The sequence below is a fragment of the Pristis pectinata genome, chromosome 6, assembly GCF_009764475.1.
Source record: "Pristis pectinata isolate sPriPec2 chromosome 6, sPriPec2.1.pri, whole genome shotgun sequence".
NCBI classification, from domain to species: Eukaryota; Metazoa; Chordata; class Chondrichthyes; order Rhinopristiformes; family Pristidae; genus Pristis; species Pristis pectinata.
In genome coordinates this window covers 84,604,066-84,619,724 of record NC_067410.1, presented here as the reverse complement: position 1 = coordinate 84,619,724, position 15,659 = coordinate 84,604,066, and the positions used below count along the sequence as shown (strand labels likewise).

Sequence of the window (15,659 nt, the reverse complement as noted above, 5' to 3'; positions counted from 1 at the left end):
TTGTTAAATGCATTGTTATAAAACTGCAAGAACTCCTGGTACCTCTGACCCATATACAGTTAACACACTTCTTTGCTGGATCTGCTTATTTCCCCTCTTTTATCTGCCAGATTTTTTTACATTTTATGAATCTTGTATAGGAAGTTTTAATCTCAGATCACTGCCAAAATATCAGGCCTTATTTACATTTAAAACCTCCTTTCCAGAATAGACTATTTAGATACCTCAGTGATCACTGAAGTTAAAACAGAACCATGTGCAGTTAGGCTTTACAAATTTATGATTTAAACAACAGTTCCTTATCACTCCCCCACCTCCCTAATCAAATTAGCTGTCATGATGGAATGGTTATTGGGCAAAATTCCCATTGATTAGTTATCTATTTCACTAATAGAATCCTTCATAATATCTTCTTCTAACAGCAGCATTTCTTCTTCTGCTCCCCCTTATTTCTATGCAACCATTGATTCCCAGGTAACATGCTGCTCATGATTTCTCTCTCTTGCATCACTGCCTGTGTGCTTTATCTCCAGCACAGATGAATTAAAACCTCCAGAGTAACTGGGAACTCTTCAGCTAGAGTGGATAAGGGCCATTTTCCATTCACTGGCTTCATATTTTTCTGTATCTGTGGATGATCATCCAGTGTTACTACCACATTTCCCTCTTCCCTTCAGAGCAGTGTGGCTGTGTAACAAGCCCAGTGACATAGAACTCAAGTAACTCCAATTGAAACTCTTCTTGCCCTGGAGATATGGTTTCCAGACCCTCTCATATTATGCACATTCCACAAAGTGCTGGTTTCCATTATCTTGATGTATCAAGTTGATTCAGAAATTAGTAGCCAAACGTCAATTGCATGCCAGTTCTGAACTCAGTTCATGCCAGCTAAAATCAGCATGGCTCATTGTCATCTCACATCAACAGCTTAAAGCTTGTAATTTCTGCTTAAATCATTCAAAATACACACGCTGCAAATTTAAACAGGAATCGGTTTCAAAACAAAGTCATAGCCAGCCATCAATAATTCACATTTAATCTATAAATATCATTCAAACCAGTAAAATGGATAGTTACAAATAAACCTGTACACTGTGAGACAGATCTTCATAGGACAAGCTGGGTGCACAGCATATTCCCCTCCAGAGAACAACAAAGGTCATAATCAGAGGTCTCCAGTGTTCCATAGTTATAAATAAACATTTAATTGCAACAGACTATCTATCTTTTTTGTTCCTGCTGCTCAAGAAGCAAATAAGAAATCAAATAAAGGGTGGATTCATTGACTCAACAATGAATTTGTTGTTGGAGTGGGAAACAGTTTCTCTGGCTAGACAGTTGTCTTAGGCAGAGTTAGCATGCTGAAGGGATCTTCTATCCACTGTCAAAAGACAGCAACCTACCCCAAATTTGTCTTAATACATCCTAATGTCAACCATAACACCCAAGTTCTATTGAGAGTACAAAACTGCAACATGCAGGAGGCAATTTTAATAAGAGCAAGTCCAACAAAAAAGTTTATACATGTTACTCTGAACGCATGTAATTGGTAAGTCTCTTCAATATTATTTGTCCAAAATAAGGTGCCAGACACTGTATGGTCATCAGCAATGTGTGACCTTCATTCTGGATGATGAAGGGCAAGTTGAGGAAAGGAAAAAGTTGTTAGAATACCTAAAATAATAAATGCATCAAATTAAAATTTACAGTTTCTATTCCACTGAAATTTGACAACTGAGTTGGTGAGCCAATGTGTTACTGTGAGGAATTACAATGGAAAAGAAGTATTTCTCAAACAGGAAATCACAGCTCATCAGACTATTGAAGGAGAGGATAACAAGAGGAAAAGAAGTTTGATTACATATTGAATTACTGTCCAGTAAGTGGTTTTCTGATGAAAATAGCATTCCTGGCAAAAAATATTTAATGCTTTATTATGTTTGGTCTTCTAAATGAAAACAATACTACCCACGTATGCAAGATTGCTGGGAAGAGTGCAAATTAGGGTTACTTACAAGATGCACTGGTCGGCAGCAGTCAACTTTTTGCTGGACGAGTGATCTTTCCTACCTCCCAGTGATATACTATACATACTTTATATTGTATCTCTAATGGTACAGATTAATTAGATTAAAAAAGGATTTACTTAAAATCATTATCTAAAGTTAACTTGTTTAATACTGTACCTTAGCAAACAAATTGTAAACTCAAAACATGTTATAAAATATTACTGCACCGATATATACAGTACAAATTAACTACATTTGACTTTAAAATACAGAAGCAACAGCCTTTATTTCAATCAGACTGCAATGTTGCTCAGCCCTCTCATTATGGATTATAACTATATATAACATACAAGGAGTATTTTACACTTTGTTACAACTGATGAATATGTCACAATAGTCAATAAAAGGAACTAAATAATTAACATGGACTAACTGCTAAATAAACTTGAAGTGCAATTACATATAATACAAACTATGGAAGCAAAGCAGTGTATACAGATTCAAAGCAAAACAAGTAGCAATTAAGATAATGTACAACATTGGTCTCAAGAAAATACAGTACTGTCACTGCTCATTCTTCTTTTACAAGAGTCTTTTTTTTGCACTGAGTCTTGCTCACTTCAATCTTCTAAATCATTTCTGAGGAACCTAATTTGCCAGTTGCCATCCAGATAGAGCTGGTCCATTGGTCACGAGGCTGAAAAGTGTCTCATCCATCTGCCATCAGCAAGACATTTCGTACTAAACTGCAGACAATTCACTTCAAACATAGAAAAGTCTGACTTTGGAAGTACTTACGAGGAGGTCATCATCATAGAATTTGGTCTCTATGACTACGTTACCACTGTTGGCAAAAGAAAGGGAAAAGTAGTAAGCTTAAACAAGTTGGTAAATTGCATGGAATAAAATTACAATAAAAACAATAAATATTCAGCAACTTTGGCAGCACCTGTGGAGAGAGAAACAGAGTTTGTATTGCTGGTCAATGACCTTTCATTGGACTCAATAATAGAGATAAATAGATTTGAAAAGCGGAGAAAGAGTGAGGGGAGGAGAGAACAAAAGCAAAGGTCTGTAAAAGGATGGAAAGTCACACAGATTAAATGATATAACAAATAATAGCTGGTGGTAATAGATAACAAATGTCTGGTGGTATAAATGCAGAATAATTATCCAAAATTACCAAATGAATGTAGAAGGAGTACTAGAAATCATTAATAAAAATTTCTGGAACACCAGTTATCTGAAATATTTGGATTCAAATGTTGAGTCTGAAAAACTGTATGTAACTTGTTGGAGGATGCGTACCTGTTCCATGAGCAAGTTAGATTAGGAATCCTCAGAGTGAGTGATCAGAATGGGAGGGAGACTGGTGGATTAAATAACAAAGTAGTCACCTAACATAAATTTCATCTTTCCAAGGTAGAGGAGGCCACACCATGAGCAGTGATATAAAATTAAGAGTACAAGTATATTGTCACATTATGCAGAAAATGTGTTTGGACTCTATAATAGGTAGGGCAGGTATTGCATTTCCAATCATTGCATTGGAAAGTATCAAAAGAAGGGGTCAGGGTATTGGTAGTGATGGGAAAGCAGGTGGGGAAGAATGGTCACTTCAGAATTGCGGAAAACGGGAGAAGAGGGAAAAATGCATCACATTGGAAGTATCTGAAACTGCAGAAGGTAATTTCATTAAATTGTCCTTGTCCACTGGATCAATGACAGAGTTGGGATTGTTATTTACACATTACAACTATTAGCAATGAAATAAGTAAGTGTGAAAGCACATAGCTTAATCTGGAGGCTGAAGTCCAGTATTTTTTTTTAAACACTCAATTGGACAACATTCTTAAAAATCTATTGTTTGTCATGCTGAACTGAGAAAATGAATTAGAAAATAAGATCCCAGTTTTTTCATGTGCCATTTTCAGTGGAAATTGAACCAGGCACTCACTGTCAGAATTGACGCTAACACTGGAGTCCTGTCTCTATCATATTTCATGAGAACAATGACATCATCAACATTTACAGCATGTGTTTCTGACTTACAGATAGAAATTGGATTGTAAAGTTATGACCTATGTTATCCAGTTAAGCAACGAGCAAATCACACAGCAACTTGGACATTTTACACAATTTAAAGGGTCCTTGCTGTGCCATCATTTTTACTTGCACTGGCAAAGTGATTTTTTTTGGTGAAACATAACTTAGTGAACAAATTTCACGCTTTAGATTCCATATATCGTTGAGTGCCGGATACATTATTATCCCAATTGCTTGAATTCTTTTTCTAAATTTCAGCACCAACAGATAATAGAAAATGCTAATTTAAAATCTACATTCCACTCATAAAATGTACATGATTAATTATTCCATTATATGGTGTTTGATCTGAGTCATGGCAAGTACTAAAATGAACATATTAATTTTAAAAAAGTAAATAGGTACCCTCTAACTGGTTATCAGCAAATAGCAAAAAAGAGTCCTCTCAGACAAGGTAAAAAATCTTTCTTGACTGGACTGCAGAAGTGTGTGATGTTCAACTGCACTAGAATAAAACCAAAAACCCATCCTTATTAATAAATAACTGACTGCTGTACATCAGGGTGAACAAAGAAAGACAGTAATATTATAAATGTGAAATAGAATGCTTTACTGGGGAAGCCAAAATGACAAGCTGTACTGGAGCTATATCTAAATAACAGTTTGAAAAATGGTTCTGAATAATTCTAATGTTGCTGTATCATAGATATCAATAGCCATAAGCTTAATGCATGTAGCTAAAGACTTGCCATAATAGTCTTTGTGCTGGCCTTCAAATTTTGCCATTGTTTGGTGACACTAAATCCATGGCACTCCTGATCTTAAAGAACCAACAAAGAGAGAATGCAGTTGTTGAATCTTCCTAATGGAAACTTTTATCACCAACATCATTGTTATTCAAATCAAGAACTCAAGGACAAATTTTGCTATAATCAAGAATATTGAAATGAGTAAACAATCAGCGCCATTCTTGGACAAACTAGCCAAAAAAAAAAAGCAGATTAAAAGCAGAACCTTAGTGTTCTATGAATTCCAGATCCAGCTGGTGGAATAACTGGCTCAATGCAAGATTCAACCTTCAATGAACTGAGTCAGATATAATAAACCTATTTTCAACAACCACTTCACCTTGCACTGTAGAATTTATGCTTGTTTGCTTTGGTAACTTGATCTGCAATAGGATCCTTTGACATGCTCTGTCAGCTATCATTGGGTGAAATGAGATTGATTCAATATACTGCTATTCTGCCAAATCTATTTTTACATTCAAACTCTGCAGTAGCAACTAAAATTTGATTCTATTCCATCAATAATAGTTTAACTTTCCTAGCTCAAAAAGTTATAAAACATTTTATTGGTATAAATAAATGACCATACAATAGGGTAAAGCATTTCCAAGGGGCTAACATACTTAGTTTGCAACTTTAACCATTAGTGTACCATTTGGTCTCTTATGGATAAGAATCCAGAAGTCTACTTATCCCAAATAATTTCATTATTCATTTATCAATGTATTTGCAACAACTACACACAGTATGGTTAAGCCACGTCCCATCAGCTGGACCCAGATAATCATACCCTAACATTAATGCTCTTTAAAATATAAGATGTACAATCCTCCACTGCACATGCTCGGTTATTCTGATGGGAGGGTTGTTACATCCAGCATAAAACCTGATCTTATTTTCTGTTAAGCTGATCTATTCAAGGACCGGGTAAGTTATGCAAAGTTCTGGCCATTATAATAGGAAATGTAATCATCTTTGACAGAATCTGAGCACATCTCAGCTCAAACAGGTGATTAAGAAGGCCAAAAGGGGTCTCAAAGTGCCCTTGGTGAGCAGGATCAAGGAGAATCCCAAGGCATTTTACACTTACACAGAAAAAGAGGATAACTAAGGAGAGGGTAGGTCCACTCAACAATAGAGGGAATTTGTACTTGGAGTCAGAGAAAGTGGCGGAGGTACTAAATGAGTACTTTGTGTCTGTATTTAGCGAGAAGGATTTGGAGGACAGTGAAAGCAGAGTGTGGCATGCTAATGTGCTGGGACATTTTGAGATTATGGAGGAGGTAGTGCTGGGTCTTCTGAAAAGCATTAAAGTGGATAGGTCCCCAGGGCCTGATGGCATATATCCCAGAATATTGAAAGAAGCAAGTGAAGAGATTGATGGGGCTTTGCCAAAGATCTTTGTGTCCTCACTGGCAACAGGCAAGGTCCCAGAGAACTGGAGAGTAGCAAATGTTGTGCCTTTGTTCAAGAAGGGAATGGGGATATTCCGGGTAATTATAGGCCAGTGAGCCTCACGTCAGTGGTAGGGAAGCTATTGGAGAGGATACTGAGGGTAGGATTTATGTGCATCTGGACATGCATGGCCTCCTTAGGGATAGTTGGCATAGCTTTATGTGGGGCAGGTCATTCCTTACAAACTTGATTGAGTTTTTAGAGAAGGTGACAAAGGCGTTTGATGAGGGTAAGGCAGTGGACGTTATCTACATGGACTTTAGTAAGGCATTTGATAAGGCCCCTCATGGTAGGTTGATTCAGAAGATAGAGAGAGAATGAGAGCAGGAACCAGTTTGAAAAGGTAGGCCCGTTGTTGTTGTTCTTGTTGCTGTGGTGAGTTGATAGGCCTGTTGATTAGCTAATTAGCCAATAAAAAGAAGTTAGGGTCCAGTGGAGCAGCCATTGTTGGAGTGGACAGTGTTAGAGTGGGGAGTTGAGGCTTTGGCTAAAGAGGCTTCGGCATGAAGAGGCTGAGTAGTTGAGCGGATGCTTTTGGTAGGTTCTCTTTCTTTCGCTGTTATTTGTAATTTTCTTTGTATAGAACAATGAGAATGGCAGTCAGGGCAGAAGTATGCTCCTCCTGTAGGATGTGGGAAATCAGGGAGACCTCCAGTGTCCCTGATGACTTCACCTGCAGGAAGTGCATCCAGCTGCAGCTCCTAATAGACCGCGTCAGGGAGCTGAAGCTGCAGCTGGATGAACTGCAGATCATTCAAGAAGCAGAGGAGATGATAGATAAGAGTTACCAGGAGGCAGTTACATCTAGGGGGTGGTATCTAAGTAGTTGGGTGACTGTTAGGGGAGGGAAAAGAAATAGGCAGATGGTACAGGATACCCTGGTGATCCTTTTCCCCTGATAACAAGTATATCGTTTTGGATGTTGTTTTGGGGGGCGGGGGGGGGGGAAGAAATGATTCACCAGTGGAAAGCCACAGCAGCTGGGTCTCTGGCGCAGAGTCTGGCTCCTGTGGCTCGGGGGGGGGGGGGGAATAAGAGAAGTGCAATAGTGATAGGGGATTCATTGGTTAGGGGGACAGACAGGAGATTCTGTGGACAAGACTCCTGGATGGTATGTTGCCTCCCAGGTGCCAGAGTCAGGGACGTCTCGGATCAAGTGCACGGCATTCTTAAGGGGGTGGGGGAGGACCCAGAAGTTGTGGTGCACATTGGCACCAATGACATAGGTAAGACAAGGGATGAGGTCCTGAAGAGCGAGTATTGGGAATTAGGAAGGAAGCTAAAATGCAGGACCTCAAAGGTAGTAATCTGTGGATTGCTGCCTGTGCCATGCACCAGGGAGGGAAAGACTGAGAAGATATGGCAGACTAATGAGTGGCTAAAGAGTTAGTGCAGGGGGCAGGGGTTCAGATTTGCACATCATTGGGATCTCTTCTGGAGTAGGTATGACCTGTACAAAAGGACAGGTTACACCTGAACTGGAGAGGGACTAATGTCCTTGTGGGCAGGTTTGCTAGAGTTGTTGGGGAGAGTTTAAACTAGCTCAGCAGGGGGAAGGGAACCGGAATGTCAGATTAGAGGATGGATCGGTTGGTGTAGAAGTAGATGTGATGTGTACAGAGAAGGTGAGGAAGGACAGGCAGGGAATGGGGCATAAATGCAATCAATTAGATGGGTTGAAATGTGTTTACCTTAATGTGAGAAGTGTTAAGGATAGGGAGATGAAGTTGGAGCATGGATCAGTACATGGAATTACAATGTTGTGGCCATTACAGACACTTGGCTGTCATAGAGGCAGGAGTGGTCCCTTGAGGTTCCAGGGTTTAGATGTTTCAAAAGGGATAGGGAAGGGAGGTAGAAGAGGTGGGGGGGTGGTATTGCTAATCAGAGCTAACATCATAGCTCCTTAATGCAAAAGGTTTAGATGGGGCAGAATTTGTTAGGTGTGTACAAGAAGGATTCCTGACAAAGTACGTAGACAGGCCAACTAGAGGAGAGGCCATGCTGGTATTAGGCAATGAACCTGGTCAGGTGAAAGACCTCTCAGTGGGCAAGCATTTCGAGGATAGTGACCACAATCCCCTGACCTTTAGCATAGCCGTGGACAACAATAGGAGCAGACATTATGGGGAAGTATTTAATTGGGAGAGGGCAAATTACAATGGTATTAGGCAAGAACTTGGAAGCGTAAACTGGGAACAGATGTTCTGTGGTAAATGCACTGCAGAAATGTGGAGGTTGTTTAGGGACCGCTCGCATGGGGTTCTGAATAGGTTTGTCCCACTGAGACAAGGAAAGGATGGTAGGGTGAAGGAACCATGGTTAACAAGAGAAGTGGAAGGTTTAGTCAAAAGGAAGAAGGAAGCATATTTTTGATTTAGGAAGCACAAATTAGCATTCTTAAGAGTTATAAGGTAGACAGGAACGAGCTTAAAGGACTTAGGAGAGCTTGAAGGGGACCTGAGAAGGCCTTGGCAAGTAGGGTGAAGGAAAACACTAAGGTGTTCTATACATATGTGAGAAACAAGAGGATGACTAGGGTGAGGGTAGGGCCGCTCGGATAAGGGGGGAAAATGTGTCTGGAGGCGAAGGAGGTGGGGGAGGTCCCAAGTGAATATTTTGCTTCAGTGTTCACCAGTGAGAGGGACTTAGACGAATGTGAGGTTAGCATAGAACAGGCAAATATGTTGGAGCATGTCGAAGTTAAGAAAGAAGCAGTGTTGGAGCTACTATAAAGCATTAGGATGGATAAGTCCCCGGGGTTGGACAGGATATACCCCAGGTTACTATGGGAAGTGAGGGAAGCAGGCAGTTTTGTGGAGTTCAAGAGGTTTTCAGATAAGACACATGAATATGAAGGGAATGGCAGGATATGGATGATACACAGGAGGAGGACATTTAGTATAAATTGGCATCAAGATTGGCACAACATCATGGACCAAATGGCCTGTCCAGTGCTATACTGTTCTAAGTTCTATGCACATGTTCCAATGGCACAGTACCATTTTGACATTCTGATGGATCTTTTTTTGGTAGGGCTTGAAAGGACAGACACAGAACAACCAAAGGGACATACCTATAACTAGTGGATAATAGTATGTTATTACATTTAATACAAAAGAGAGAAAAATTAAATCCAGCGTATTAATGGGTTAAATAAAGAACCCAGGTCACTGGAACTGTGGGGCAGCAGCTCCAATACCTGCACGACTGCGTGACTGTGCTGCCCCCAGCTGTACCACTAAGCCACCTACTAAATGGAAACATGCTCACTGTGTATGCTGGAATAATATTTTTTCATAATTTTAAAAAACTATTAGGTCACAACTTAGCCTTCCCTTTTTAAGAGAAGAATGCTGTTCACCCGTGCCGGATAGATCATAACCTCACACTCCTGCTATGAGCCTTATAAATCTTTATTGGAAATTCCATATTCTTTTAAAAATAAGACCTGAATTATATAATGATTCACAGAGTACGGCAACAGGCCCTTCAGCCCACTATATACACACCGACCATCAGCACCCATCTACACCAATCCTACCGAGCCCATTGTTTATCCCCATGAACTTCCCCTCCACCCTGAGCCGCCAATCTTCCTGCCACCCACTAGAGGTAATTTACAGCAGCCAATTAACTTATCAACCAGCACATCTTTGGTACTTCTGAGGAAATCAGAGCTCTGGGAGGAAAACATGCAGTCACAGGGAAAAGGTGCATACTGCACATGGCACCCAAGGTCAAAATCGAACTTGGTCTCTGAAGCAGTGGGACAGCAGTACTGATTGTTGTGCTCTGTGTTACCCTTCAAGTACTCCAAATGTGCTCCAACCAAGATTCAATTCAAGGTCAGCAAAATTTATTTTCAATTCTATCCCTCCAGAAATAAAAATTGTGCTTTATTACAGCATCACTAATCTCAGCTCTAACGCTGGGGAGGAAAGATACACAGTTACAGACAAAAGCTGACTTTCATACATTTCCTGGTGGGCTATTAAATGCATTGGCTTGGGAATGGATCACTTATCTAGTTGTTAGGTGATGAAAGGAAAGCAGGATTAAAAGTGATACTTGTCCTAAAGAAAGAACAAAAGCACACTTGAGGCATAAGACTGAGGAAACTTTAGGAAGATACAATTATAAAGGATAATGTCAGGAAACAGCTTCCGCAAATAGCATTTTAAATCTTTGCAACAATACTGCTAACAGGAAAAGAAATTCCTTAATAATTGCCAGTTGGAGCGGTTGTGTTCTATATTTAAAAGAAAATGTTATCCAATTTGGCAGTTCAGATACAATTGTACATTTGATGTGTGGTCATTTGATCTTTGGTTTTATTTTCCTATTTAGATTATCCAGTCATTGCAGACTTCAATTTAAGAGGTGATACAGACAAAACATCCTCTCTAAGCATGCTGCATCTCCAACTATTCCTTAATATGTCTTTCCAAACAACACAAATGACAATTTTCTTTTCACAACTATATAATTACCTTTAAGAACAGAAACTGACATGATGATTCAAATACAAATCTAACAGAATACTCAGGGATATTTTCAGGTTTGTCATTAGCACTAGGGACAGTATGAAACTGCAATTAATGCAATAGTTCACTGTAGATTTAGCAAAAGGAAGAGGAAAAATTAGATGTGAAAATACCTAATGAGCTGAAAAAGAACCTATCCTAAGGGAAATGGAATAAACTTTCAAAAGAACATTTGAAGTGGAGAATAAGTGTAGAGTGGGAATAACGTGACAGCTCCTTCAATGAAAACTACACTGGAAACATTCAGCAGGCCAAGCAGCATTGATAGAGACAGAAACTGTGTTAACCAGTGCCGATGAGTGCACTGATCTGGAACATAAGCTGTTTTAGTCTCCACATATTTTCCCTGACCCACTGAATATTGCCAGCATTCTCTTTTCATTTCAGATTTCCAACATCCAAAATAATTTGCAGTTGGCATGCATGTGAACGGCCTCTTTCTGTACAAAATCTTTTCATGAATCTATTAAAAGCAGATTAAGAACTCTAGAAGACTGACTTAAGTTTACTACAGTGAGTGTAAATCATAAAATAGATGTATGTGAGACTCTTGAAGGGCAGTTACTCAATGAATATTGCTTTGTTAATTTAGTAATTACTTATCTGTGGCAAATACAGAGCTATTAAGAATTTGAAATAGAAATGTAGGAACTTAACAAAAAAAATAAAGAAATTAAAATGAGAGGAAACAAGTCCAGCAACAGATAACCAACCATATGTCCCATCATAGGTAATCCACTCAATTTTTCATAATCAATTTAATTTTTGTTCTGACAAAAATGTAATAAACACATTAATAAGACATAATACAGACTACTTACGTTAAAACATTAGCTGGCATCATTTGAGATTCTGGTGCCGCTTCTATTAATGATTGCCAGGTGTTTGTTGAGTTAGGGATGACAAAGCCAAATTCAAAAAACCATTCTAGTAAAAAAAGAGATCATTTCAAAACAATTAGCTCCAACAAATGCTATTTCTTATTATAATATTTAAAATAATTTCATTTTACAAGGCCTCTTCTGACATTTCATATGGGCAATACAGGATGTGAAGCATGATTCAGTTCCTGATGTTTATTTAATAAAATCCCATCTTATTGCTTGCAGAATAAGACATTCCTTCAAATGACCTCCCAAGCAACTTACACAACTGAAAAGAGGTTAACCAGCTAGCAATCTCCTTGCATTATATTACTGTAAGTGTTTCCATCTTTTCTCCTCAATGGATGATGGAGGTGGCAATGACTTTGCTCCAGAATTTGAAGATAATTAAAGTACTGGAAAGAAAAGGCATTAGCTCCAGGAAATAAGATAAAGTAAACCCTTTTCCCAGAAAGATTTAAGTTCAATGGAAAGATATCCCAGCTTGGAAATTTGTAACTACAACAATGATTGAAAGTTGTATTTATGAAAACTTTGGTAATAGGTTCTAGAAGACAAAGAACCCACAAATAGTCATTGCCATAGAGTTATACAGCACAGAAATGGGCCCTTTGGCTCACCACATTCCCTACAACATTTTTGTCCAATTAAACCAATCCCATTTGCCTGCACTTGGTCTGTATCCTTCTCTGCCTTGCGTTTGATTTCCCCCCACAAAGCCATGCTGACTATCCCTGATCATCCCCTGCCTTTCCAAATGTACATAAATTCTATCACTTAGGATTTTCTCCATTAATTTTCATACCAACGAAACAGCAATCCATGACTATTCCAATCCACAAGCAGTTTCCTTTTGAAAGCCCAGTGAAGAAAGCACATAGGAAACTTCAGTTTAAAGAATATTTTTGTTTTGGAAGGTAACTAATATTTGAAGATGTTACTGCATATTCATGCATAATTGTTGAGATTTCTTTCTTCCAGAAGTATATTAGGACCACCTATGGTTTAGATTTTCCTCTCAACACTCTTGATGTGAAAAGCTAACCCTAAAGATTGTGAAAAACAATATTTCCTGCACTGGGAAAGTTAAAGTCAAGACCAGACAGGATAAATCAGTGAGTCTAAAAACACCATCTAAGCTTTAAATATGTGGAGCTGGTACATTTTAATCTATTTATGTTTTATTTTGACTCTATAATTTGCCATGAAATGCAGGATCACACTTGTGAAATACCAGCTCAGCAGATTATAAATTGCAAAAGGCATCAAGTCAAGCCCTTCTTCCACAGCAGCATGCTATTGACACTGAAGTTGTTGTATAGTGAGAGGACATTAATCTCTCACTATTCAAATGCAATACAAAAACAGAATGTATAACATTAAGCCTAATAAATTGTTGAAAATTTGTGCACCATCTGATTTTCTAACCTTGAATTGAAGCCACTTTTCAGAAAATAATTGGAGTAGTGAAGAATCATTATCCCCAGTCTATTTACAATCCTTATCAGTAGCATAAAAGATTTTCGGTTCCAGTGGAAAGTTCCGACTGAATTTGCTTAATTTGCTAAGTACTAACTTTTATTTTGCCATTAGTCTATAAATTATACACAACTCTTATAATTCTTCTCTCTCTGTTCCCACTCAGTTCTGATGCAGAGTCCTGACACAAAACATCGACTTACACCTTTAGCCTCCACAGATGCTGCCTGACCCGCTGAGTTCTTCCAGTGTTGTTTTTTGTTCTTATTTGCATGAATAATTGCATGAATTATTGAGTGTTTGCATATTTGTTAATGCAGACCATTATTAACATTACAGTGAAATTATAAGTAAGATAATCACCTTCTAAGCACTGTCCTTTGAAGAAAACTTTTTGTTCTAGCCTGAATTTTTCCATCTGTTCAGACGAAGAAAAGTTTAATTCTCTGGAAACAGCTTTACATTTCAGGATCTTTTTAGGAACCCGAGCTGCATAGAAATCAAAACAAAGATTTTGGTTCACAGTCATATAAATTCTAATTCTGAACTATTTACAAGCTGTATAAACAACGAGTTGGCCCATAGTGGGTGATAAAAGGAGGCAAGCATAGAAAATGAATTACATATAAAATGTGAAATTAAGGTACATATGTAAATCACAAAGAAGAATAAAATGCAAATTTTCCTTCAATAACTGAAATTTCTAATGACCGCATCTTTTTAAAAAAGTAAAACAAAATACAGAAGTTCCTGATCAAATTTACCTATGTGGTTTTATATTTCATAAGAAATAGAAGAGCCAGAGTTACTCTCAAAGGCAGAGCTTCAAAAATACTTTGGATTAGAACTGTATCAGTGGAATGCTCCTATACAATAAAGGATAACAATAAAAACATAACTATAGGATATATAAGAACTTGCATTGTGTGTGTACTGGTGCACTTTATTTTAAACCTTCAATAAAAAGGCCTCCCATGGCATTGCTCCATAACTCAGTAAATGAGAAACAGGACTGTGGAGGTGAGGCATGGAAGTAGAAATACTGGAAAGAAGCCAAAGACCTACAAGCAGTAGGATAGTGTTTCAATTTAATGCTATGATAACTTTGGTATTAGAGCAATTATATTAGGACAATTACCATTTTAAGTTTGCATTTGCTATTTTTAGTTTTCTATGTTGAATTGCCTCTTAGTTTGATGCTTTACAATCTACAAATAGTAGATCCCAGGTTTAGGGGCACTCTAGAATAAAATCCAAAAACAATGCTATGTATCCTTGGATAAATGGTAGGTGACACTCAAGATTCAAGAGCATTGGAAATGCAGACTAAAGGGGTTTGTGATGATATTTTATTTGTCCCTAGCTCAACTTATAATTATGCTATTGTTACTATTGTTTTATTATGCTGGCCACATGCTGTCCTTGCCTCCCTTATCCTTTGCATTGTGGGACCCCTGAAAAGACAACTTTTTTTCATCAGCGCCGTTTATGCATATGCTGTTTGGTCACTGGCCCATTCTTAACCAGCAGACTCTTCTTCCCTTGTTATTAATTAATAAATGTGCAAATTAACTGAGGATGGCAGGAAATGTGTATCCATAATCTTAAATTCTATTTCGGTCCAGTTTTTGTCCTATAATTAACAAGGATTCAGGTTCTAACCTAGTTCCCAGCATATTAATAACTCTCTTGCAACCTGCAGCAGTGATTTTACTAACCGCTTTAAATTTGTTCAACTTCAATCTAGTACCAGATCCACTCAATAAGCATATAAAAATTTTTTAAAAAACAGCAGGCTCAGTAACCAAATATATTCAGGACAGAGATTGATAGATTTTTAGATATTAAGGGAATTAAGAAATAAGACATGACCTTACTGAACATTGAATTTTGAGTATTTATACAAATGATATTCTTTGTTTAAAGTCATCAGCCTTTCCTGTAAGCAGACTTCACATTCCCTATTCTCTGGAATGCAACTCATTGGCACTAAATCTAGATAACTACTAGTTAACCAAAAAGTCATAAACAGAACTTTTATATATCAATATTCTGTTTGAGCTATTCCAAGCCTGTCCACAGCTTACGAATGGGTTTCATTATTTACAGACGTCCAAACGCCAAACTTGTCCACAAGTCAGAACCTATGTTGAAATAGCTCGATATGGTAACAATGTCTCCACAGTACTGAGGTAGAGGCAACTGGTTCTAGAGATGCTGCTGGGGGTGGAGGCGACTGGTTCTGATTTCCTTTCAAACTTCTAAAAAAACTTATCAAGTGAAGACTGAACTGCTGTCTTTCCTCTTTGCTTCTAAAACTTCTTTGTAGCACCGAATATTCTTGTTGACACCCCTATAAGCCTTGGTGTATCTTGCTAAGTTCTAGCATTGGAAAACCTTCAAATTTCTTCAAAGTTGCTGCCAATCCTTTTATAGTGAATCTCTTTTAAA

General features: G+C 38.1%; 1 protein-coding gene across 1 annotated transcript in view; it reads right to left on the bottom strand.

Annotated features, from left to right (window-relative positions):
* Nucleotides 1–1,020: 1,020 nt before the first annotated feature.
* The window catches only part of pde6d (phosphodiesterase 6D, cGMP-specific, rod, delta), a 43,825-nt gene continuing 29,186 nt past the window's right edge, over nucleotides 1,021–15,659 (bottom strand). Inside the window, exons 3-5 of the mRNA XM_052017890.1 lie at nucleotides 13,572–13,697; nucleotides 11,667–11,772; nucleotides 1,021–2,853 (exon numbers count right to left, since the gene is read on the bottom strand). Coding sequence (XP_051873850.1) covers nucleotides 2,772–2,853; nucleotides 11,667–11,772; nucleotides 13,572–13,697 — 314 coding nt within the window. The 3' untranslated portion in view covers nucleotides 1,021–2,771. The remainder of the gene's footprint in view (nucleotides 2,854–11,666; nucleotides 11,773–13,571; nucleotides 13,698–15,659) is intronic.